This window comes from Athene cunicularia, assembly GCF_003259725.1.
Source record: "Athene cunicularia isolate RWA chromosome Z unlocalized genomic scaffold, athCun1 chrZ_part1, whole genome shotgun sequence".
NCBI lineage: Eukaryota > Metazoa > Chordata > Aves > Strigiformes > Strigidae > Athene > Athene cunicularia.
Window position 1 is genome coordinate 7662578 of NW_020799142.1, and position 25354 is coordinate 7687931.

A 25354-nucleotide genomic window follows, 5' to 3' on the forward strand; every position below is an offset into this window, starting at 1 on the left:
TTTATCCATGCTGGTCTCTCACCTTCCTTTCTGACACTTTCCTGATTTCTTACACCTGAGGATCGAGAGCTCTTGTGCTCTATGGGAAGCACTTTTAAAGATCTGCCAATGCTGTTCTGCTCCCTTGTCCATGAGGGGAATTTCCCAGGGGTTCCCATTGACTAATGCCTTGAAGAGCCGGAAGCTTGCTCTCCTAAACATCAGGCTCCTGACTTTACTCCTCTCCTGGCCCATAACCCTCAGGACTGAACTCCACCAGTGCGTGATCACTACAGCCCAGGCTGCCTCCAGTCTTGATGTCACTGATTAGCTAACTTTCATTGGTGACCAATAGGTTCCGTTACACACCCCCCTCAGGTAGGGCTGCCTGTATTACCTGGTTTAAGAACTTATCCTTGATGCACTCCAGGAGTCTCCTGGATTGCCTATAGCTCACTGTGCTACCTTTCCTGTAGATGTTGGGTTGGTTGAAGTTCCCCAGCAGGATAAGAGTCTATCAGCATGATGCCTTCTGTAGCTGGATGAAGAAGGCTTTGTCAATAGGCTCCTACTGATTGGGCAGCCTGTAGCAAACACCAACCACTCATTCTGTTGCCTCAGTCTCCAATTCTTTCAACCCGTTCATTGCTATTCTTCAGACAGCTCTTCACAATCTATCCAATTCTTGACATAGAGGTCAACCCCTCCATCCCTTCTTCCTTGCCTGTCCCTTCTGAACAGCTTGTAGCTATTGATAGCCGCACTCCAGTCATGGGATTTGTCCCACCAAGCACTTCAGTTGAGCTGTTGGCTGTTGTCACTTTTTTAGAGGAACACCTTAATTCCTTTGAGGTGTTTCACCAGTGTTCCTTGGCACCTATTCCTTCAGGAAGCCCTTGCTCATCTCCGTAAGACTTCAAGTGTGATCCAGTATACCCAGAAAGTCTCAGAGCAACAGCCTGAGGGCCCTTGCTAGCACCTCATCCCTCTAATCTTGGCTTGGCATCCCATGGCTTGCCATGGGCGAGACTCATACTACCTCCTTCCCCCTTCAAGTCCAGTTTAAAGCTTTGTCAATCAGCCCTGCTAGCTCATGAACAAAAACCCTCTTCCCCATCTGAGAAAGATGAATTCCATCTGATGCCAGCAGGCCTAGTGTTGTGTAGACCATCCCATTATCAAAAAACCCAAAATTACAGTAGTGACATTAGCTACAGAGCCATGTTCTATGGGTCCATCTGTTTCTTCCAATATCACTGCTCACAACTGGAAGTAAAGAGGAAAATCTCTGAAGTAAGGCTACAACAAGACCAGAGTTAATAATGGACTCCTAAGAAGCCTTGTTCCTTCTATGAGAAGGTTGGTTGTGTCCAAATTGAGACATGAAAACAGCACTGCCTGGGATGCTCTTCTAAGACCTGCCACTTCAGATGGGGATGAGTGGGCAGGGGGTAGCACCTGGTGCACCTGGCAATGGCAACCTGACACAGATACCCAGAAACACAGTGTAATTCAACTGGATGACACCAGACCAAGGCTGTACAGCTGCAAAGCTGCTTTGTAGATGAACATCAAGTATAAATGATTATGGAACAACCAAACAAGCAACACCTCTCCAAGTGGAAAATCCCAGGGAAGTCAAGATGTACCATCCACTTTCAGCTTCTCTGTCTAGTTCTGCTGAATGGGGTTGAGCCCAGTGTGTATGTCTACCCCTATCATCTATCTTGCAGTAAAACATATTTTCAACACATTACTGTTGTGAAGCCAAAATAAAAGCTTTATTTTGGCCTGTTGGTAAAATGTTAAGCTGCTTTTACTTCTTCTTCTCACTTCTGACGCTTATTCAGCAGCATTCATCAATCTGTTTGTCCTCCAAACCACTTGATTTTCCATCAGTATGAATGAAATCTAAACTTTAAAATCACTGTATACATAGCTAAATGTGAGAAGTCTGTAATTTATCCCTTTGGTATCCTTTTATTCTTTTAGGTCCCTCTAAACTAAAAATATATTTTACTGGAGGACTACACACTATACAGTCTGTCCAGTTTTAATACTTTCTTGTTCCAAAGTCAGCTAGCATAAAATTAGCTTGATGGCATCAGATATTTCCTGAATCTAGACTGGTAAATTCTCTAGAGGCAGAGACTGTCATTACCCATTTCTGTCATCAGGAGTATTACACACGTGGAGGTTAAAACTTGGACAAGTAGAAACCTTGGTGAATGAAAAAAAAAATCAGTATTATTTTCCTTGCATTTTAGAATAGCAGAGTTAGGATATTTCGAATACTTGATTCCTGGTTTCCATTCAAGGGAAGATCCAAGCATGTTTAAGCCCTAATAGTGAACATATTTTTTGAGATATTTGTTGATCATATATTTAGACATTTGGAGTATGCAAAGCTTGCTTTCCTACATTTTACTGTTTGGCACAAGCCATTTTGAATATTACAGCTCTTTGGAAACAAATGAAAAAAAACATAACGGTTCAATTTCCATTGCAAAAAGAAAATTGCTATTCTAAATTTGTACACAATGTCCTGTTAACATCCTTTGGGAAAATAAGGGCTTATTTGGGAGCAGCAAGCAATCCTATGCTCCACTAAACATATACACACAAGACAGTTGTTACATTTGCAGCAGTCATTCTGTAAGATTTTCTTGTCCATGACATATGCTGACTGAAAGACTTGACTGGGCAAAAGCTAGGAGTACTTTTATTGGTAGGGAATAACAGCATTTTGATAGAAGTTTTATTTCACTTTCAGAACAACAAAGAGTTATTAAAAAATTCATGGAAACAAATATACCATTAAAATTGTTTCAGGAAAGAAGTGTTTTATTTATGTCTTCTGATAGATTTACTACTATGATCTACACAAACAGTCCTCTTGAGCTACCTATAATTTGGTGGGAAGTTGAGAGCCCCAGGGAACCTCAGCCTTTTAGTCTTCAGTCTAGGCAGCCACACCAGTTCTGAAAAGAAACTACATAGGTTTCTGATTGAAAGCTTTTGATGTTGCTCAAAGAGATGACCAAAAAATGCCCACTCTCTTCTCTCCTTCAATATTCAAGCATGAAGGACAGTGTCAGAATCTTTATTCTGAATATTGATGAAAAGCACAGACCATAATTCTGCAAATATATTCATAAGTGACAGACAGATCTCAATCTGTGAAATACAACACCTTTAGGTTTGTGACAACCACAGAGACCTTAGTTTCAATCATCTGTTTAAAAGTAAACTCAGTGATAGTATGGGGAATCAAGTTGGCTGTCCAGCATCAGCCAATGCATGCTAAGGCAAGGAAGGTAAAATAGTTTTTTTCTCTTGTTGATGACTGGCACGTTTCCAGTTAAAAGTGAACTGACAGTATCTGAATATCCATTACAAACATTTTTATTGTCACATCCAATAATTTTTAGTAATACTGATCCACATTAAATAAAGCTAAGAGGTACTTAGTTTACTTAGAGGTAAACTTTATCACATTCTTACGCTACTGTGCATTTCTAGAGAAAGAGAGGAGTGGGGAAGAAGAAGATAATGAAGGGTACAAAAAGCCAAACCATCCAGCTAGCCAAATACTATATAATTCTGGTAGAATTAAACCCTGGGATGAGTAAATTGTGTGTTTTGTGGTTCCTGTAGTGCACTGAGGCACTGCCTTCTTACTACGCTGACCTGCACACCTCTCTGGCTATGCAAGGGCTACTGAGATATGTCCCTTTTATCTGATTTAGTATCAGGTCTACAAATGCTGCAGTGCTAGGAACACAGTCCCTCCAAGAAGTAGTTTGCCATTGCCTCCCAGTGCTCCTCCTGGGCAGTGTGGCTATGCATCATACCTTCTTCCATGTTGTATGCAATGGACAAGTCCCAGAAGTATTAAAGTCTTACTAATTCATTAGAATCTTATTCTAAATTTACCAGCAGTTACAACCTCAACAGCAACAGTTACTTTTATTTCTTTATTTAGCCAGTGAACTAAAAAGAGACAAGCATTTCACAGAATCATCTAGGTTGGAAAGGACCATCTAGTCCGGTTGGAGATCATCTAGTCCAACCATTTGCCTAGCACAGTTCCCACCTACAGCAGATCCTTAAGCTCCAAATCGACCCTATTCTTGAACACCTCCAGGGATGTGGACTCCACCACATCCCTGGGCAGCCCGTTCCAACTCCTAACAACCCCTTCTGGAAATAAATACTTCCGAATATCCAGTCTGAACTTTCCCTTGCACAACTTGAGGCCATTTCTTCTTGTCTTGTCTCTTTCTACTAGGCTAGAGAGGCTCAAACCCAGCTCTCTGCACCCTCCTTTCAGGTAGTTGTAGAGGGCGATGACATCTTCCCTCAGCCTCCTCTTCTCCAGGCTAAACAATCCCAGTTCCCTCAGCCGCTCCTCATAAGACTTGTGTTCCAGACACCTGACCAGATTTGTAGCCCTTCTTTGGACACTCTCGAGTCATTCAATGTCCTTTTTGTAGTGAGGGGCCCAAAACTGAACATAGGAATCGAGGTGCGGCCTCAGCAGTGCTGAGTACAGGGGTCAGATCCCTTCCCTGTCCCTGCTGGCTACGCTATTGCTGACACAAGCCAGGATGCCATTGGCCTTCTTGGCCACCTGGGCACACTGCTGGCTCCTGTTCCGCCAGCTGTCAATCAACCCCCCCAGGTCCATCTCTGACTGGCAGCTCTCCAGCCACTCCTCCCCAAGCCTGTAGCGCTGCTGGGGGTTGTTGTGGCCCAAGGGCAGCCCCTGGCATTTGGCCTTCCTCAGCCCATGGCTCCATCCTGTCCAGGTCTCTCTGCAGAGCCTCCCCACCCTCGAGCAGATCAACACTCCCACCCAACTTGGGGTCATCTGCAAACTGACTGAGGGTGCACTCGATCCCCTCGTCTAGATCATCAGTAAAGATGTTAAACAGGAGTGGCCCCAACACCGAGCCCTGGGGGACACCACTCGTGACCGGCCACCAATTGGATTTAACTCTTGTTCACCACAACTCTCTGGGCCCGGCCATCCAGACAGTTTTTTACCCAGTGAAGTGTGCGATTGACCAAACCTCAAGCAGTCATTTTTGCCAGGACAATGCTGTGGGAAACAGTGTCAAAAGCCTTGCAAATGTCAAGATAGACATCATCCGCAGCCTTTCCCTCATCCAATATGCAGGTCACCCTGTCATAGAAGGAGATCAGGTTTGTCAGGCAGGACCTGCCTTTCATAAACCCATGCTGACTGGGCCTGAGCATCTGGTTGTCCCTCATGTGTTGCATGATGGTGTTTAGGATGAGCTGCTCCATCAGCTTCCTGGGCACCAAAGTCAAGCTGACAGGCCTGTAATTTCCCGGATCATCCTTCCAAACCTTCTTATAAATGGGCATCAAATTGGCCAATTTCTAATCAGTCGGGACCTCCCCGGTCAGCCAGGACTGCTGGTAAATGATGGAAAGTAGCCTGGCAAGCACCCCAGACAGCTCCTTCAGCACCCTCAGGTGTATCGCCTCTGGTCCCATAGACTTGTGTGTGTCTGTGTGATGCAGCAGGTCACTGACTGTCTCCTCCTGGATTGTGGCGGGGTGGGGTCGGGTGGTGTCATTCTCCCAGTCTCTGTATTCTGTGTGAGGAGGCTGGATTTCATCAATACAACTAACCTTGCTATTAAAGACTGAGGCAAAGAAGGCATTAAGCACCTCAGCCGCCTTCTCTCCTCATCACTTGTTACCAAATTTCCTCCTGTATCTAGCAGGGGATGGAGACTCTCCCTGGACTTTCTTTTGCTACTGACATACTTATAGAAACTTTTCTTGTTATCCTTGATTGCAGAGGTCAAATTAATTTCCAGTTGAGCTTTACCCCTTCTGACTTCCACCCTGCATAGCTTCACAGCCTCTCTGTAATCACTGTGTGTGGATAGCCCCTTCTCCCAAAGGCTGTAAACTCTCCTTTTCTCCCTGAGTTGCAGCCAAAGCTCCCTGTTCACCCAGGGTGGTCTTCTCTGTTGCCAGCTTCTCTCAGAGCACCTGGGGACTGCCTGCTCCTGAGCCATTAACACTTCCTTCTTAAAGAGCGCCCAGCCTCCCTGGGCCCCTGTACCCTTCAGGAGAGTCTCCCAGGGGATCCTTTCAAGCAGGTGCCTAAACAACACAATGTCAGCCCTTCTGAAGTCCAGGATGTCAGTCCTGCTTAGCTCTCTCCTGACCACTCTAAGTATAAAGAACTCTATTATTTCATGATCGCTGTGCCCTAGTCGGCCTCCAAGCTCCACGTCATCCATCAGCTCTTCTCTGTTCACAAAGAGGAGTTCCAGCAGGGCACCTTCTCTGGTCAGTTTACTCACCAGCTCCGTCAGGAAGTTTTCTCCCACCCATTCCAGGAATCTCTGGGACTGGTCTTGTTCTGCCATGTTGTATTTCCAGCAGATGTCTGGGAAGTTAAAGTCACCCCCAAGAACAAGGGCAAGCAATCGTGAGGTTTCATCTAAGTGCCTATAAAATATCTCGTCTCTCTCTGTCCTGGTTGGGTGGCCTATAGTAGACTCCTACTACAACATCTGCCCTGTTGGCCTTCCCTTAGATTCTAATGCAAAGATACTCAACTCTTTCTTCACTACACCTGTGCTCGAAGCAATCATAACAGTCCTTAACATACAGAGCCACCCCACCACCTCTCCTTCCTTATCTGTCCCTTTTAAAGAGCTTGTAGCCACCAAGTGGCGCACTCCACTCATGGGAGACATCCCACCATGTTTCTGTAATAGCAACAACATAATAATTTTCCTGTTGCATCATGGTTTCAAGCTCCTCATTTTTGTTACCCATGCTGTGTGCATTGGTATACATGCACTTCTGATGGGCCGATGTTTTGCCCCTTTCCCCCTTCAAATCGAGTTTAAAGCTCTGTCAATGAGCCCAGCTAACTCCTGCCCCAAAATCCCCTTCCCTCTCCAGGACAGGTGCATCCCGTCTAATGTCAAATGATCAGGTGCCCTGTATACCAACGAATGACTGAAGAATCCGAAGCCCTGATGGTAACACCAGTCTTGGAGCCACCCATTCATCTGCTGAATTCTTCTGTAATCTTCCTCATCCATCCCCCCAACCAGAGGGATGGAGGAGAACACAATTTGTGCCCCGACCCCTTAAGCTGTTTTCCCAAGGACCAGAAGTCTCTCTTCATTGCTTTAGGCCTTCACCTGGTGATATCATCACTACCTACCTGAAAAAACAGGAGAGTATAGTAATCCTTCGGTCTCACTAGGTAGGGAGTGTTGCTGTAAGGTCCTTGACGTGGGCCCCAGGGAGGCAGCAGACTTCCTTATGAAGCGGATCTGGTCTGCATTTGAGGCCTTCGACACCCCTTAGAGTGGAGTCACCCACCACAATGACTCTTCTGGGGTTCTTTTCAGAGCTGGTTTTAATACCTGGTCTGAAGTGACCTGGCCTTGGTGGACCTTGGTCTTCTTCATTGGTCTCATTTTCTTCCTCCTTCTCTTCTTTGTTCAAAAGTTTCAGGGCCCTGAATCTATTGTGAAGGGGCACCATGGAGGGTGAGGGAGATGGGGAGAGGATTTTCCTGCCTCCCTGAGCAGGGACATGTTTCCAGGCTCCCTCGTCACTTAGGGCCCCTCCTTCTGCCTGGTAGCAAGAGGGTGAGGGATTACCTGCCTCGTTTGGAGCTTCCATTAGCTCCTGTTGCTTCAGGGCTGCTAGGGTGTTACTCCACCAGTCAATTCCTGTTCACATTCACTAACACTTCTTAATCTTGTGACCTCTCCTTTGAGTCCCTCCACCGTGTGAGCAGGTCACCCAGCTGATCACAGCACACGCGGGTGCTGTCCCTGCTGCCCTCCAGCAGGACCGACAGGCCCAGGCACTCCCTGCACCCGGGACCTGAACCTCTGTATTTGCGTGGCAGCTCCGTCTGGGTCGCCACGTTCTTTCTGGCGGTGGTTTTGCTGTGAGTGGAGACCGTGGTTCAGTCTACTTGTGGAGGACCGTAAAGGGGCTCGCTTGGATAAGTTCAGGAACCCGGAGAGCGTCTGCGCTCTGTCTGCTTGCCCTGCCTGCGCAAACTGCCGCGCCTCACACTTGTGACACGCCGCGCCCCGGGCCGCTCACGCTCCCTGGGGGCTGCTCTTGTATGTGGGGGCGCGCGACATCGTCACTCCGGCCTCCGCGCACTCTGGGTCCCCGCTGCCCTCGTTCGCGGCAGCTCCGCCTTCCTGATCGGGGCGGGGCAACTTGAGGCTCTCCCTCTTCCCTGGGCGTCTGTCTTCCCGTCTTGTGGTTTTCCGCGAGTTTTTGGTGCTTTCAGGAGGGTCCCCTGCCGCTGTCCTCCTCCTCAGAGCCCTCTCCTCAGCACAATTTCAAATACATTTCTGTCTAGGTAATATAGTACAAGTTAAACTGTCAGCAGATTCATTTATGAACTTCAAAAATCTCTGTACTTTAAAACTGCTGGATTCTTCAAAATCTCTGTACTTTAAAACTGCTGGAGTAAATGGAGGCAGCATTCAAATACAGATGAATTTTGCTGTTTCCAGCATGGACAGAATGGCCTGGCTCTATTATTTCTGATTTTGCCTGTGCTACACCCACTGTGCTAGACTAATTTCACAAGCATATGTGTGTCCCATGCTTCAAATAAATAAAAAATAAAGCCTCTCTTTCTTACAGATACAGAAAGGCCAGTGCTGTCTTATAACCCAAATCAAAAGAAGGAAAGCAAGCAAAACAAAAATCACTTTATCATCTGTCCATTTTTTGCTACTGATTCAACTGGTCTGGTTCAACAACACAGTATGAGGAAGCTAGTCCACACAGATACGGATAAACTTGGAAGTTGTCCCCAGTCCATTTCCTTCATACATTTCATTAGTACAGAAAGAGGTATTGCTGTCCAATGCAAAATAATTGCATTTTCATCTGTAACAATTACTACATAGTAGTGTCTTTCCTCATTCACTATTGTTATACACTCATATGTACACACTATTGAGAAATAACTGCTATATAGTTTTCTCATAAAAGTACATGATATTGTGAGAATCAATGAGGTTTTTCTTTTGCTTTTTATTATCTTCAATGAATCAGTATTTCCTAATATGTACTATTTGAAAATCTAACATTTATCAAAGTAGATGTCACTGTGCAATCTTTTTTATAAACAAGGAAGAAACTGGAACATACAGACGTACAAACAGCTTTTTATGTAGTACCAGAATGATTCTTCAACCAATCCTTTTGCAGTGGGTGTGAGGAAAGTACACTGGCTTTGTTTCAAAAGTCATATTCCACTCGTGTTGGCTGTAGTTCAACTTAATGACTGCTAAACACAGTGTTTTATCTTACATGGTCTGAAGCCCAAAAATAACATTATAAAGCTGAACCATGTAACCACGTAGAAATTGTGAAACTGAAAGAAAAAAGTTATCCATTAGAATTACAGTACGTTAGTTACTCCTTGGTGACAGAAGATAATATAATTTGTAGCACCAATACACAATCATCATTGTATTTGCAAAAAAATGGAAAACAAATATTTTGTAGGCATTAGAGATTTATACAAAAATATATTATCATCACGTTCTGTTTTTCACATGTTGATTTGTCCAGGAAGGAGACTGGCATGCATTAATAACTCTTACTTAGCAAAGCCAGCATTGAACTGGAAAGAAAATAAACACTTCTATGAAAAATTCGGTCACTGACTCATTTTTTTCTTGCTCTTCCATGCTTAAAGTCATTCAAGATTAAGTTTAAAGTAATTACAATAACCCTACTTAAAGAAAAACAAACTCTGAGACTGATGTAGTCATCATCATGCAAGCCCTGCTTACGAATATACTTCAAAATACTTGTTCAAAGTTCTTTTTTTCCATAACTTACCTGTTACTTTTCCCTTCTTACGTAAATTTTTTCTCATTATTGCTTGCAAGATTGCAAAAGGAGTCAGTGAAAAGATCAAGCAAACAACATAAAGGGACAGATCTGAGATCAGAAAACTTTTTCATAAAAAAGTAATTTCTTATTATGAACATCACTTATAACCAACAGTGAGACCGACTGTGCTCAGTTCCTTAAAAGAATCCTAGTATATACATCAAATATTTCAAGATGAAAGAAAAATACTCTTCTCTTGAGAAGATACAGCAATTTCTGAGCTCTGCTCTTTATATTCCCCAAGCAAAGCAACAGAATGGTTCTGGTCTTACTTACTGGTCAAAGCACTGCTGTTGACTGGCTATCAGGTACAATTTATGTCCTACTTCTGGATGAGATTTGGCTTTTTTTCTCATCTATCTATAAAAAACATTTTACACCACAAAATGATATATAATCCTGCAATAACAAAAACAGTCCTGCAAAATATGAAGGGTTCTAGTTCTTGGTCATAACTGCATGAAAGATTCTCCCCTTATTTTTATTATATGACAGAAGACTGACAATCTCAACAATAAGAAAACTCTGTCTCAAAATTTCTAAATATTCAGCATCACAAAAGACTGGTCAACCTAAATGCAGTCATGGTCCTACCTCCTTATACTACTGAAATAATGTGACCCACATGATGGATACAGCGCATGGTGCAACTTCTTAACAAAAACTTCCAAACACATAAGTAACATGGGGACTTTGCCATGCATGAACAAATGTGAAAAAAACAGTGATCAGTAGCAAGCTTGCACAGGTTGACAAGAGCATAGGCCACTCTCCTGTGGCAGGATACCAAGTCAAGTCCCTTTATTCTAGCAGCTCCAGTCTAAGCTAATAAGAGAGCTCCCTGACCAACATGAGGTAGTCATACATCAAAACATTTAAGATCAGGAATTAAAGAATTAAAGCTCCCCAGAGCTATCTGAAGGTGAACTATTACAGACACCTTGTCAAAATCATGACTGAGGGAGAAACTTGCTCCTCTGGGCTCTCCACCACCGAAATGGACAGTGAGATGAAACCTCCACTAGTTTTTGCCATTTAAAAACCATCACCATGTAACTGCTACCAAAGATGAGGCTGATCTGCAGTTTGTACACACTGCCCTGCAGTGTGCTGAGCTATTAACACCAGTGCTGCTGCTGCTGCTTCAGTTATGATCCACACAGTCTGTGGTAATAGGTTCGGAAATGCTAGGCTGCAGCATGTAACTATTGCATGCTATATAACACATATTGCCCTATAAAATTCAATAGGTGCCAAGTATTTTTCAGATTAAGTTTTCTAAACATACCATGGTTTACCACAGACATTTCTCCTGTCACATGCCTTTGCACATACAAGAGCTTACTGCAGCTCTAAGCCTGATGCTTTCATTATTATGACGTTTGAACAGCGGATAGGTATTTTTCTTCTACATACACATCAGCCTCTCTGAAAAAGCATAGATCACAGCATACATACAAACTGGGAATGACAAATGCTGCCTATGTAAAAATATGTGCCCTATATCCATGCCTACTTCAAGAGTAAATCAGAGAAGTAATGTAGCAATCATAGCATGATTATAGCTCCATAAGTAAAATTACTGTTCATGGTATCACTAAAAGGAAAGGCATAATTAGAACATGGAAACAAAGAGATCTGAGGAGGTCCAGAGCACACATAACTCCCTCTGGTAATTAAAGAATTCATGCTGCACTCTTGTTTGCTTCAAGTTATCTGAAGGAAGTCAACAAAAGCTGCAGTCCACTCATTTCACATAACATTTTAAATAAAATACTGATTTAATAATAAAAAAGGATTATGAAGATTTGGAATCTTTTCTTGTTTCTATGAACAATGGACAATGTGATGAAAGGTGTAACAACTCCAGAAGACGAGAGAAGGAAGAAAAGTGACTTTTACTAGGTGATAAAAACAACCACGACGTTTTTGAAGATTCTTACCTCGTGTGCTTAGACAGGATTTTGCTCTCATAGTGTTCCATTCTTACAGAGCATCCATAGGATAGGTTTTATTAATCAATGCCAGTATTATAAATTAAGCAACTTTCATTGCTTATTTCCATTTTCCTAAGCTTATCTCCTTAATTAAATTAATTGATAGAAACTACGTTCTTCTATTTGCATTTGAGAAATCTAGCTCTGGACAATTCAGATTTTAAAACACCTTTGGGGAATCAAACTGAGCAGAAGTCTAAAGTGATGGCAAATGTTGAATTAAAACTCTGAGTACTGTTATTTGCCTTTCAGTTTTTCAGGTATTAACATCTTTGCAAAAGACTAAATACAACCTCAAAGTTATTACATTTATGTTCCAAAGGTAAATAATTCCTGTCTAGTTTATTGCATTTTCCTCATAAGGTGTGAAATATGCTGTGTTACAGGTATTTAAAAATGCTTCACAGAGATTATATTCCTAATATAAATTTAAAAAACACTGCTCACTGAAAATAGTATTGCATTCTTTCTTACATCATTTTTATTAGAAGTTTCCAGACAGTGCTGCAAAGCTTGAAGTTAATTATTTCCCATGCTTTGCAAGTTTACCTGTTTTAACCTGAATTTTACTCTATCATGTTAATAATGTGAAATTGCTATACTGACAAATACTGTCCTTACAATAGGACACTGACAAGATACATTCTAATTAAAATAGAACTGATTCAACATTCATAACACAATTTAACAAAGACCTTGGAACACTTTGGTACCTTAAAGAGAGCTTGAGTTAGTGTTCTGGTTTTGTCTGGGACAGAATTAATTTTCTTCCTAGTAGCTGGTACAGTGCTATGTTTTGGACTTAGTGTGAGAGTAATGTTGATACACCGATGTTTTAGTCCTTGTTAAGCAGCACTTCTGAATCAAGGATTTTTCAGTTTCCCATGCTCTGCCAGTGAGCTGGTGCACAAGAAGCTGGGAGGAAGTATGGCCAGAACAGCTGACCTGAACTACTCCAAGGGATATTCCATATCATAGAACGTCATGTCCAGGATATAAACTGGGCGGAGTTGGCCAGGGCGTGCAGATCACTGTTCAGGCATCAGTCAGTGGATGGTGAGCAACTGCACTGTGCATCACTTGCCTTTTCCTGGGTTTTATTTCCCGCTTTTTTCTGTTATATTCCTTTTCATTGTGAATAGGTTATTTTATTTTATTTTATTTTATTTTATTTTATTTTATTTTATTTTATTTTATTTTATTTTATACTATTTTATTTTATACTATTTTATTTTTTAAACTGTTCTTACCTCTACCCATGAGTTTTATTTTATTTTGTCCTATTTTCTCCCCATCCCCCGGGGATGGGGGAGGAGTGGGGGAGTGGCTGCCCAGTGCTTGGCTGCTGGCTGACGTTAAACCACAAGAGTCAGCACGCTTTGCCCCCATGAAAATGCACAAAGAAGGGCAGTAGTTTGTCAAAGGGTACTCAGGAGGCATGAGGAAAGAGACAAGGAAGCTCCTCTGAAAGAGAGGAGAAACTGAAAGAGATACTGGATACCAAAACTGGACATGATATGCTGAAAGTCAGATGTCACTTAAACTTTCCAGAGCTGAGAACTGTAAATTTAGCACTACAACAAAACTGAAATTTACATGTACATCAATGCACATCCATAGAGTACAGCGTCTAATTTGGAGGTACTAAAATGTTCATGAGACTCTGACAAGCCCAGGGGCAGAATCCAGAGGAGAAATACTGTGCTCTGCTATCAGAGAGGAGACTATAGTGGAGTAATTGAGGCAAGTGAGGTAAGACGTGCAGCAGACCTCCCCCCTAAAATTATTCAGTGTTATTTTCTCTAATTTAAGATGAAGCATTTTATATAAACTATGCAATGTTTGATTTACATTACCCTGTAATTTCTTGTACACAGTAGCTCTTTTAAGATGGAAAAAAAATTAAACTATGATCTCCACAGTAGTGAAAAAGACAGCAGAAGTTTTCTTTTTAAAAGAAAAACCTGTAGATATGCAATATGGACATGTCAACACATTGTTGCAGTGATTTTAAATGTAATTTTCAATGTGTGAGCAAGTGAGATGCTGTGGAGTCCCAGGGCATGAGCAGAATTCATCTGACAGAAAGATAATTTCTAGCAAAGATCTTGCACACATGCAGAATGAGTTACTGCCTCCTGCTGCAAGCACTAGGACTTGGCTACAGCTCTCATGAGATTAAGTATAACCAAACAATACAAAATGTAAAGTTCATCATGAAAAGAACATGGGGAGCATATCGGAAAAGCATGATTAAGCATTTAAGATTACTTCCTTGCTTTGTCACTTTTATGTAAGGAATACACATGAAGCTTTAGACCCAGTGCATTTGCACAAAATACAATCTTTGTTTACTGCAAAGGTTTTCAAAGCATAGTTATCTGTTAGAATTTTTGTCATTATTATTATTTGGTTTAAATACTATAAATGTACTATAATGTGTATACAGGGAAACTGCCTGAATATTGCTTTTCAGTTTAATACCTATTACTGCATGTAAACAGAAATGTAAATTAAAAATCTGTTTTGTCTAATTTCATTGTTTTGTCATTGAGTATGTTTTACATTTCAGTTGAAAAAAAACACTGCTTTAATACAGCATCTGCTGCTGGGCCATTTGAGATTAATTTGGCATAACTTGTAAATAACATTTATTATCAGATTTTCTTCACTGATTGGAATTTTTAACTCTAGGTCCCAACAATTCTCTTGGTGAGAATAAAAGAATGTTCTTTCATAAAATAGTTAAAAACACTAAGGACTTTTTTTCAACTAGTAAGAATATTAATTGAGTTCACCATCAAAATGTGGTAACATGTAAAATATCTTTTTACAGTGAAAATACCTTTTCAACTTTAAAGCTCTTTACATGAATTGAATGGATATCCCTGAAGGCCTTAGGCAAAACTTTCTTTTCCTTCAAAAAGAGATTTGCACCAGACAAAAGCTTTGTGAAAAATACAGGACTGCACTTTGTTGTTTAAATCTACTGCCATCCCACGTGAGATAAAATATTCCTACCATTTTGCAGATGGAGCTGTGGAAATAGAGGGGAACTGAATGGGACTACCCTTGCTTATCTGAAAACTCTGTACTTCACCTTGGCTGTGGCACATGAAGCAAGTGAGAAATAAAATGCGAAATACATTTTCCAAAGCCATGTCAACATACTTTTCAATTACTTTTTTACTTCTCCACCAAAGATCAAGCTGCCTGAAATTCCAATGATTACCTCCTATGGCACCGCTCCACACACAATGCCTTCAGTCAAGCAGTCAGGCAGAGAAAAATGAATTTGCTAGAATTCAGTCAAAAGCAGTTATCTGGTACTCCACTTTGCTTCATCAAATGACATTTTAAAAGGTACTTGCTAGAAACAGGAAGTTTCCCCAAACCCAGGAGCAATGTTTATTCCCTTATGTCAGATAGACTGAAATCCATCATGAATCACCACTCAGTAAATTCAAACTGAACTTCTTTTTACTGTCTTTTAAACTACACTACAGATATGAAACTGCAATAGATGTTTACAACTTATGAGCTAAAGCATGAACATTTTTTCAGCATTCTTTTCCATAACGACATTTTTTGGTGAGTACAAGTAAGATCAACAAGCATTCTTCTTTGTACTTACCACGTGATTTTTATGCCACTTCACTGGGCACAGGGAGTAATACATTGGGGCTTTTTATTGCTCAAGTAGAAAGTGCTCATTACCTATTTATGTTTATATATAAGATAAAAGAAAGAGTTGTTTCAAGTGGCATACATCACACTGTTGTAGTGGTTGATTTCCTCAAGATGGTCTTCTGGGGTTTTGGTGCAGTTTGTGGAGGCACAGTCGCAGGTCTCAGTGGAGGAAAGCTATTACTGGGACTTATCCCCAACCCTCCATTTTCCAGAGGAAATGGAGGCAGTGGAGGTGGTGGAGGTGGGAGAGGAGGGCACTGGTGTGGCAACTTTCCCACAACACGGGCAGGCTCACTGTGCAAGTGCACCTCCCTGTTTTTAATGTTATACCGAACATCACAGTCAGGGCAATAGCCATGGTACTGCACTTTTTCACTAAATCGTACCCGTTCCCTCGCTCCCGGCTGAGGACACCGCTCTTTCTCAGGTCTGTGCGTCAGAGGCTGCATTGTAACTTTCTCCAAATTACTGTTCGGTATACAGCATATATCTCCATTTGGGATGCGGTTGGGCCCAACTGGCAAGCCTCCATTTCGCAGCAGGGTACCATTAGTCTTGACAGGATTGGTGGAAGGAGTCAGCCTTGGAGGCTCATCGCACTTGACAGGTGTCAGTCGTGGTGGAGGTGGGGGCGGATTCGGCTTCCGCAGCACGGTGAGGATAGCAGAGGGGTGTGCGGGTGGCTTGATGAGTGGTGCACTGCCCCGCACCTTGACTTTCTCCAGACTGGAAGCTGTTGTGCTGCTGGAGCTGCTGTTGAGTGTGTCTGTTTTGGAACTATCTGTCATCTCATCCTCCAGCTGCAGGTCGGATGTCAGTGTGTCAATCTGGTCAACCACCTGCACAACAGCCAGAGTGAAAACAGTGAGAAAAGCTTGGTCCAGTAAAGGCACAGAAAAACAAAAGCACTCTCCACTATCAGTTTTGTCCTTCCGAAAACTGAAGCATTCATTTTTTTTTTACTACTATTTTTTTTTCTTGCCAATGTAATAAAGCGGTAATAATAGTATTAGTAGTAGTGTTGATGATGATGATGATAATAATAAAAATAGTAATAGGGATGGCTAGCTTGACAGACGTAATAAACTGAAGGAAGTAATGCCTCAAACAGTCATTGACCCAGAAAACCTCAAGGTCAAGCTGTGGCCTTTGTAATTGCTCTAAGGAATGTCACCTAAGGAAGCACAGAGTGTTTCGAAAGATGCACATCCCCACTCCCTTGTGGTTGTATTGACAGATTCCTTAGATGACCCTCAAAGGGGAGATCACTGGCTCTATTGTAAACCCGATACTTTGCGGCTCTATTGTGTCAGCCTGATGAGGTGGTAAGGTCTGTTAAGAGGTGACCATTTCTGCCCCAGAAGCCAGATGATTACTCAAGAAGTGTGAAGTCAGCAAAAATCTGTGGGAACTGAGGAAAAACTAAAGGTGGGCAGGGTGAGCATGATCACCAACAAAACTGGGCAAGAGGACTGGTGTACCCCATTTCCCCCTCAATGCATGTGCAGAACCCACGCTCCCCCTTTTTCCTTGTCTCTCATGGAAATGAGTTTGTGGAATACCTGCCTCTCTTTGTTGAGTATTTTGATCAGATGATAAGAGCAACTTAAAAAAGAAAACAGAAAACCTTGCTGTGAGTGTACCCATCACCCAGACCTGAGACCACGCTGGATCCAGGGGTGGTGACCAGATTTCTTTGACTCTTTCTCTCCTTTCTTTTTCTTATCTTTCCTTTCTTTTCTTATAGATTTCTAAGATACCACATTGCTCATCATCCTTTTCCAAGTTTAAGTTTTCTCTACCACAAGTAAAACATTTTAACTGGTAGTTTGGTGGTGTTTCACCTTAATTTAACCTGAGAAGATCAGAGAACCTTTAGACTTCCTGGGCTCCAAGTCCGGGTCATGACACTAGCTCATCTGCATATAAAAGAAATATAACTTGAAACTGAAAGGGCTCAAACAAGTCAATTTCTGATTAAGATTAAACTGTGATACATGAAAGTTTCGCTTGTGTTTATTTCCTAGTGACTACTCAACTGTTTTCCCTAGGCCTCTTTGTCTAGACAAAAGTAAAACACTCCCTGTATAACTCACTGATAGCAGAATCAAAGCCTTCAGTGGGCACTTTGGCAAACTAAGATGAGGGGAACTTGAACAAAAGGTCACAGAGATACAATCTAGGGAGGATGATCTTGTCAATTTAGGAAGAAGACACCTGGACTTTACTTCACAGCACATGCTCTGCAAAGAAGGTCAACTAGTGAACACTGTGAAGAAGACCGCTTACTTCTTCCCTTGACCACTGAAGACCCTCACTCTATTTGTACTACACATGCTCAAACTATGTAAATTCCAGGAACTCATTATCATAAGACATGCCTTTCCAGGAAATCTAATGAATATGTATGATTTGTCCCTTCCTAGTTCTGGGGAGCCCTTAGGGTGGAGAATCCCCAAGGTGATTCCAGTGCTGCTAATAAAGAAAACCTGCTTAACAGTTATATTGGATTCTGACTGTTAATTCCTTTTTTTTTCAAAACACTTTGGAATGAAATTCCATTTTCTTCCCCCTACAGTTTACTTAGCAATATCATTGTAAGTGAACTGTAATCCTTCGATATTATGCTTTGCCTTCCAGTGCGGGAGGAGACTGAATTATTTATCTTCTACATGACAGCTTCCAAATCCAACTCTTCTGCAGTCTCCTTTAGGTGTGACCTTCCACACAGTCCAGGTTTACATATAAATCTCTGCATTGGTGATATCATACACCTACAATCATAGGTTTTGCACATGTTTTCCTGACAATCTTTTAACATAAATAAGGTACAGAGAAGCAACTGCCCTCTTGTATTAGATTGCATTATCTCCTTTTATGAATATTTTCCTTAAGATATGAGATCCCCCGAAGGGATCAAGCAATCCTGAAATAGCATTTGCTGCAAGAAAAGAGGAAAAATAGTTTTGTTTCCAAAGTTACAAGCATTTATTAACTCATGCACTTTATTCCAAGATTTCCTCTACCTCCCATATTTCTGTTTGTAGTTCTACAATGTTACATCTCTTCTTGTCTTCCAGACTCCTTTTCCTACTCATTTTTTTATAAAACATTCAACTGATGGTGCTTTTACTACACACCAAAAATTTGTCATACAACAATTAAAAGCCCTTAAAACTTCATTTCACTCAGTACCTAATTGAACAATTGTAGTTATAATGTACAGGTAACTACAACACACACCACAGGAAGTAAGTACACATTTAAAAACTGATCTTTATCCTTTACATCCTCACAGGATATACATGAAGTAATCACTAACTAAAATGTTATTAGCTTGCTGTGGTGCATGAATAAAAAGTTTGAGGTCCTTATGGGAGATCTGTGATATTCTGGAGGGAGAGCTGGAAGGGCACCCAAGTATATCTGAAATGAAAATAGACGCCTCCAGTTGTGCCACTGCATCAATCCTTCTTACCCTTTGAGACTTGCATTCCTACTTCCTGCTTTCAATAATTTGTTCATAACACTACTGATTTTAAAGTAAGCCTGTTTTTGAGGAGTATAAGCCATATGTTAACGGAAAAAAAATTTGAAGTCATTACTGAAGGCAGCAACTCTTTATGGTGTCAAACCAATAACTCACTTATGTGCCCAGTGGTAAACAGTAAATAATGAAAGAAAAATCACCATAGAATGAAAGAGTACTTCAGCTTCCACTGCTCATACTGTAACTGAGTTGTGTAAATAAAATCAATATAAATTAATATGAAACAATTCTGTTCAGCACCTTCCTTCACCTAAAAACAGCAAACATGCAGATAACCATGATTCAGAAAGAGAGCTTTCAAAAACCTTCGAAAAAATTTACAATACTTTCTCTCTCCATGATAAAAACAACTACTCCTTTATTCACTATTCAAAGCCCTATACCATGCTGCATTCAAGTTTCTATTTTAGCATTTTGATTTTTCTCCAATTAAGAATAAATATTATATCCTTAAAAGACAGACATTAATTCCCCCCCAAAAATCAGGATTTAAAATATTTTCCTAAAAGCTGAAAGTTACAGCTGAACTCTGGTAGCTGTCAGATCCCAAACATCTCCTCCAGGGTATGATTGGTCATGGAAATTTTAGTGTAAAGGCAGATAAACCATACCTCTACTAAGACAATGCAAAACTCATATAAAGAAAAGTTTACAGGACAAAGAACTCACATTATCCCCCTTACTTTACATATGCAAACCAAGGCAGAGACAACTTCCCAAAATGAAACACTAAATCTAATATGTGATAGTATCTAGTTGCTTCACATTGCTTAGTAGGAGCTATATTAAAATATCAGGAACAAAAATTGGCTTCCTCTATTTTCTACCACGATAGTCCCCTCAAAGGGTACCTATAATCATACAGGACCTTAGAAACCAACAGAATACATGTCAGGAAAAAGACAGACAAGGACCGCTGACGTGGTTATTCCATAATTAGTTAAGGATAAATCTCATGGTTATAATCCAAATAATATATTAAACCTTCCTCACCATAATAAAAATCACTCACAATTTCCAATATCAATTTCCCAACAAAGAATAAAATAACAAAAATGTCTTTTAATGTTATTTTAAGACATACACAACATTATAATCATTTAATATAATATTTTTTTCTGCAGAAACAGTCACAAATGATGACTTCTTTGCTTTAGGCCTCATGTGCAGCAACAAAGATTGTCTCTGTCCACATTGTACAAAATAAGTGTGCTCCATAGAATGTAATTCTAGAGAAACAAACCCCGGTGTTTATAACTTTGAGAGTTAAAAGTGATATTCCACAGGTGCTGTGAGAATATAGATGGAATTATGCACCACATGCGTGTCATAAAATGGGAGATGTTGGTGAGAAAATTTGCATCCATTCAAATTGTCCTTCTGACAGTAAAAAAAAAATTCTCAGGAGTAACAGGAAAGTCTGTTATGAACTGTCCTTGAATTTAAATGACTACTGTTTCTCTCTTGCCCCCTGGGCAAGTGTAGTACACATAGGAATTTTTTTGTCACCTACCCATTTGTAAAACATAAAACCAGCACAAAATGGCTCTGACATAACAGCACAGTTTATCTGTCCAAATTCATTCCCACCACAAGCTGTGATTCTGTTTAATATTATTTTCTTTTGCTTTTTCTGTCCCAGAAGTTAACATTCAAATAGGATGAAAAAGTAACATAACTGGTGACCACAGCACTGTGAAACTGATGTAGTTAAAAAAAACCAAACAAAACAATCCCCCCAAAAACCAAGCCAAAACAAAAAAAAACACCAAAAAACTAAGAATAAGAATAAATTTAAGTCAAAAGGAAAATGATAGATCTGTAATTACACCTGAGATCTGTGGTTAATTTTGTTAGATAATTTTAATGTTAAATTTCTGGTAAATAAATGCTATGAATAGTATTGATATCTCTAGGAAATCTTCCATTCTGTTCATTCTGAACTTCTAAATAGAATAATGACAAGGTCAGTTACTGATTTAAGACTGCTGCAGTTGAGAGAAGAAACCAGGAGATAAGGGAGTGACTTAGTTGAGGTTTGCCTAAAAATGCATGCCTTGCTAACGAGCTAGAAGACCAGTAAGAGGGGAACATCCTACTCTAGAAGACTCCAGAAGATGGATGATTGAAAAGTATGAAGTCAGTGAAAATCAGTGTAACTGGGAAAAGATAAAGATGGAGGTGGGGAGATTACAACCACCGACTCAATTTAAGACCAAGAAGATGTGCCCCCCCTCACCCTCACATTAAAATTAATTAAAAGACACTGTCACTTTACATCGGGATGAGGTGTGCTGTTAACCAGTGAGGGACAAAGTGATAGGCAATGGTCACTATAGCAAATGTGTATTCATGTAGTCTGGAGTGTATAAATTTATTGGCTTTTTTTTGTGCAGTGTGAAAGCTTTGTAATTACCACCTAGCACCCCACTCTGCGTAGACATGGAATAAATAAATACCTCTGCTCTGTGTGTAAGAGCGGCACGTTACACAGGGTAAATGACCCCACTTGAGGGATAACAGTACCTGCCAAAGAAATACAATTAGAAGCTCATCAAACAGAACATGTGGAAGTGAAAACCCCACATTCCAAAATGGACAGAAATGAAATAAAGTACCTGTGCAGGAACTGACAAACAGCCTTCAGAGAGAAGAAAAGCAAACACAAAGTAACCAAGGATTCCTTCATGCTGGCAACTTGCCAGGTGGTAGTTACTAAGAGTAGGCAATGAGGCAAGATCACCCAATTTTAAGATGGGAGAACAAAATAAAACACTGGTTGCACTCTAGCTATACTTGAGCAATACAGCATAGAAGCTGAAGAAGCCAAAGCAAATCAGTGGATAAATGTTGCAAATGTGATTCCTGAAATAACAGATTAAAGAAAACTAAGAAAGCAAAGGCAGCCATGTAAAAGCAGATCTCACAAGGAGCTAATAAAACATTTTGAGTTAACAGCTAATGTTCTAGAAGCATTTGTGAGAAAGACTGCATGCAGGTGTTCATACACGTAACTTTTAAATTTACAGTATATAAGAACTGTAGTAACATTACATGAGTTTTTATTACCACTTCACTAAGATTAAACATTAATATGATTTGTGTGACATTTACAAGATAGAACTGTAAGTAAACAGACTAAAGATTAATATTTGGGGACAACTTTCTTCCTTGTTCTTTCTGGGAATGCACAGCATATTAAAATGTTAGAGAAAATGTAAAGCTCCTTGTTGCAGACAGAGGTAAGATCAAGTTATGTACTACTGGAAAAAAAACCTTAGCAATGTGCATTTAGACTCAGAAATTCTGTGCTGCAACCACCAGTCTATGGAGAACGAATCGGTACTATCAAAGTGACGTCAAAAGGACATAAATACCACCCACCTCAAAAAAAAACCCAAAACAAAACAAAACCAAACCAACACCAAAACCCAAACAACAACAACAACAAAAAAAGGAGGACATTTAAGTTACAATTTGCAATGCAATGATATCCTAGAATTAACCCTATCATTCAGTGTTATCATGGTCATATTAAATTGCTTAAAAATTCAGAGCTAGCATTAAGTTATTGCTTTTCTACTGAGTTCAAACTGCAGTCCCTGTTCAAAGCAGCTGAGAATTTCATCCAAGACAACACCTCGTGATTATCAAAAGCAACCTATGCTGGCCTAATATTTCCATTGTTTCAGTTGTACTTATCAGTTTTGTCTGGTTTTTATCTCCTCTGCTAAAGCACTTTTGTGAGTGAATATCCAAAGTCAATTTAGACCAAACTCTGTATTTCTAACAGGATGCCAGGATGTCCTTATAAGAACCTAACTTGTCAATAAAAAGACTGAAACATGACACATAAAGTAAGTTTCTTTTACTTTTTAATTGTATCCCTGAACTTCTCTGAAAACAGCATCCACAATTAGACATGCTTTTTGCAGTGCTTCTCTTTGTGTGGTTATGCCATACATCCACAAATGCATATGTAATCTATTGAGAGTTTTATTACCTCCTTACAATAAATGTTTTACAAGGTTTGCTTTTCCTCCTGTTTAAAGGCAGTAGGAAACAAGGCAGTAAGGTACTGATGTTCACTGAATATACAAACTGCTAAATCCACCATAGACAATTGTGCTTTTTTCTCCACTCTTGAATAAAGAAGCAAATTGATTTTCAGAAAGAAAAGTAATATTCATAAACTTTTAAGTTCACAGAACTTCAAAATTAAATTTTTTCCTAAGACATCCAGCCATTTTCACTGTTTCATATGTTCTTCAAAGTTCACATGGATTTATACGATTTCTTTTTTTTTAAAAATTACATGCTTCTGTACATGATAGACCCTGTCAAAAAAGCTGCATAAGCAAAATGGAAATGGTACTTAGCCGTGATATTACTTCGGAGATGGAATAGTTATAACCCATATATTATTGTTCAACACTACATGACAGCAATGTGCAGCTATGAGATTTGATTTAACAGTTTGTGCTAATTTTTCTAGAAAATTAATGGTTACAGAGAGATACTGACCTTGATTTTAAATCAACTGAAATCAAGTCATGTTGTGAGACTAGCACAAGTTTTTGTTTTCTTACTTTGAACTAAAAGAATTACTGGGGAAAGGAACAAAATCAGGGTGCATTCTTTAATTACAAGTAAGTGCAATAAAACCACATTAATTTTATTATTGTTGAAGCAATTCCAAATACATGCATGTTTGACATGGATAAATTTTACACTGTACATGCAAAAATTATCTATGTGACAAACCAGAAGAAGAAACACATATTTAACATGAAAACAGCAATCTACCCTATCATAAAAAGGCTACTCTTGCCTTTAAGTAAGGAACTGATAAATATGCTATGTCAGTAGCTCTAATATTTTATGATTGAATCTTTAATCCTACAAGAAATTGCTTGCTAAAATCACTACAGGAATCTTTAAGACAAGTTGTCAAACTGCTTTCCTTCCTGTTGTCTTCGCTCATTATTTCCTGTAGAGTTACTAGTTCTTTGTTAACAAAAATGAACATTCAATATCACTAAGGACACAAGTAGGCTTTTTCCCCACCAAGTCCTTGTCTGTAAATCCTGAACAACAAATTAAAGGACGTCCCTATTAACAGTGAGAGAGGCAGTATTTCCTCTACAGTTTAAACTGCATAACATCAGAATAAGAGCCTCTTCTCAGTCATCCATGGACATATCTTTTGCATTTGTCACAGCTAACCTCTACACTGTCTGTCCTGTCCCTTCCCTGTCCCATCTGTCCCCTCTCCCCCATCCCCAGTGAATACAGCTTCCAGATCAAGGACAAATGGAACCAAATTTAGACTAGAAACATGTTTATAAAGTTGCATAAGCCAAAAAATTGCAAATGGAAAACAAAAGTAGAGCTCTACTAGAAGAGATACATTGTCTACTTTGTACAATATTGTGAAAAATTACAAAAAAGCAGGTGCCCAGGCAAGAACACAAGAATAGAAAAGTCACACAGAAATATTTATGTAGAATTTTATCTCAGTCTCAAAGAACTTCTGACTCAAGAACTTGTTAACAGATTTTGCACTGAATAGATCTTGACTGACTTATGTACTGTGAACACGCCTGTTTCTGCTTGAACTCATATAAGCTTTTAGCATCTGCAATATCCTGCAGTTTCCCACCTTCCTGATACAAATATACCACCTAGTCCTTTTTCTGCTTGAGAGAAAACACAGAAGCTTTTATAGATAACTGCGTCATGGACTCGCATAATACAGCGGTAGCTGTTTAGCAAAACCACAGCTATGCAAGCCCTCTCAGTTTTGGATTTTTAATTTTTTTTTATTTAATCAAATACATGATAAATGTATAACAAAGAGTAATAACCTTACAGAAGGAAACAAAGACTAAAATATCTGGCTACACCTGGACGTCTTTCTGCCACCACTAATAATTTATAATGTAATTTTTACAGTGCGTCCAGCAGCATCTTTTTATCCAAAGCTGTATTATATATAGTAATGCTATCTGTTTATGATAAAATATTCTAGCATAGCATTAGGGATGAATTTGATATTTGAATTAACACAGGGGGCTAAATCTGGTTTTATATCACATCTAGAGGCACAAAGAGATGACATTTGTCTTAACTCTGGTAAGGGAGTGCAATGATTTCACACATAGCTCTTTACCCAGGCTGAAAG

General features: G+C 40.0%; 1 protein-coding gene across 4 annotated transcripts in view; it reads right to left on the minus strand.

The window, feature by feature from the left end:
* PRR16 (proline rich 16) overlaps positions 1-25354 on the minus strand; it is a 141765-nt gene that overhangs the window by 41815 nt on the left and 74596 nt on the right. For all 4 annotated transcript variants that reach the window (XM_026865881.1, XM_026865884.1, XM_026865883.1 and 1 more), the window contains exon 2: positions 15565-16459. In XM_026865881.1, the coding sequence (XP_026721682.1) occupies positions 15701-16408 (708 nt within the window). In that variant the 5' untranslated portion in view covers positions 16409-16459 and the 3' untranslated portion in view covers positions 15565-15700. The remainder of the gene's footprint in view (positions 1-15564; positions 16460-25354) is intronic.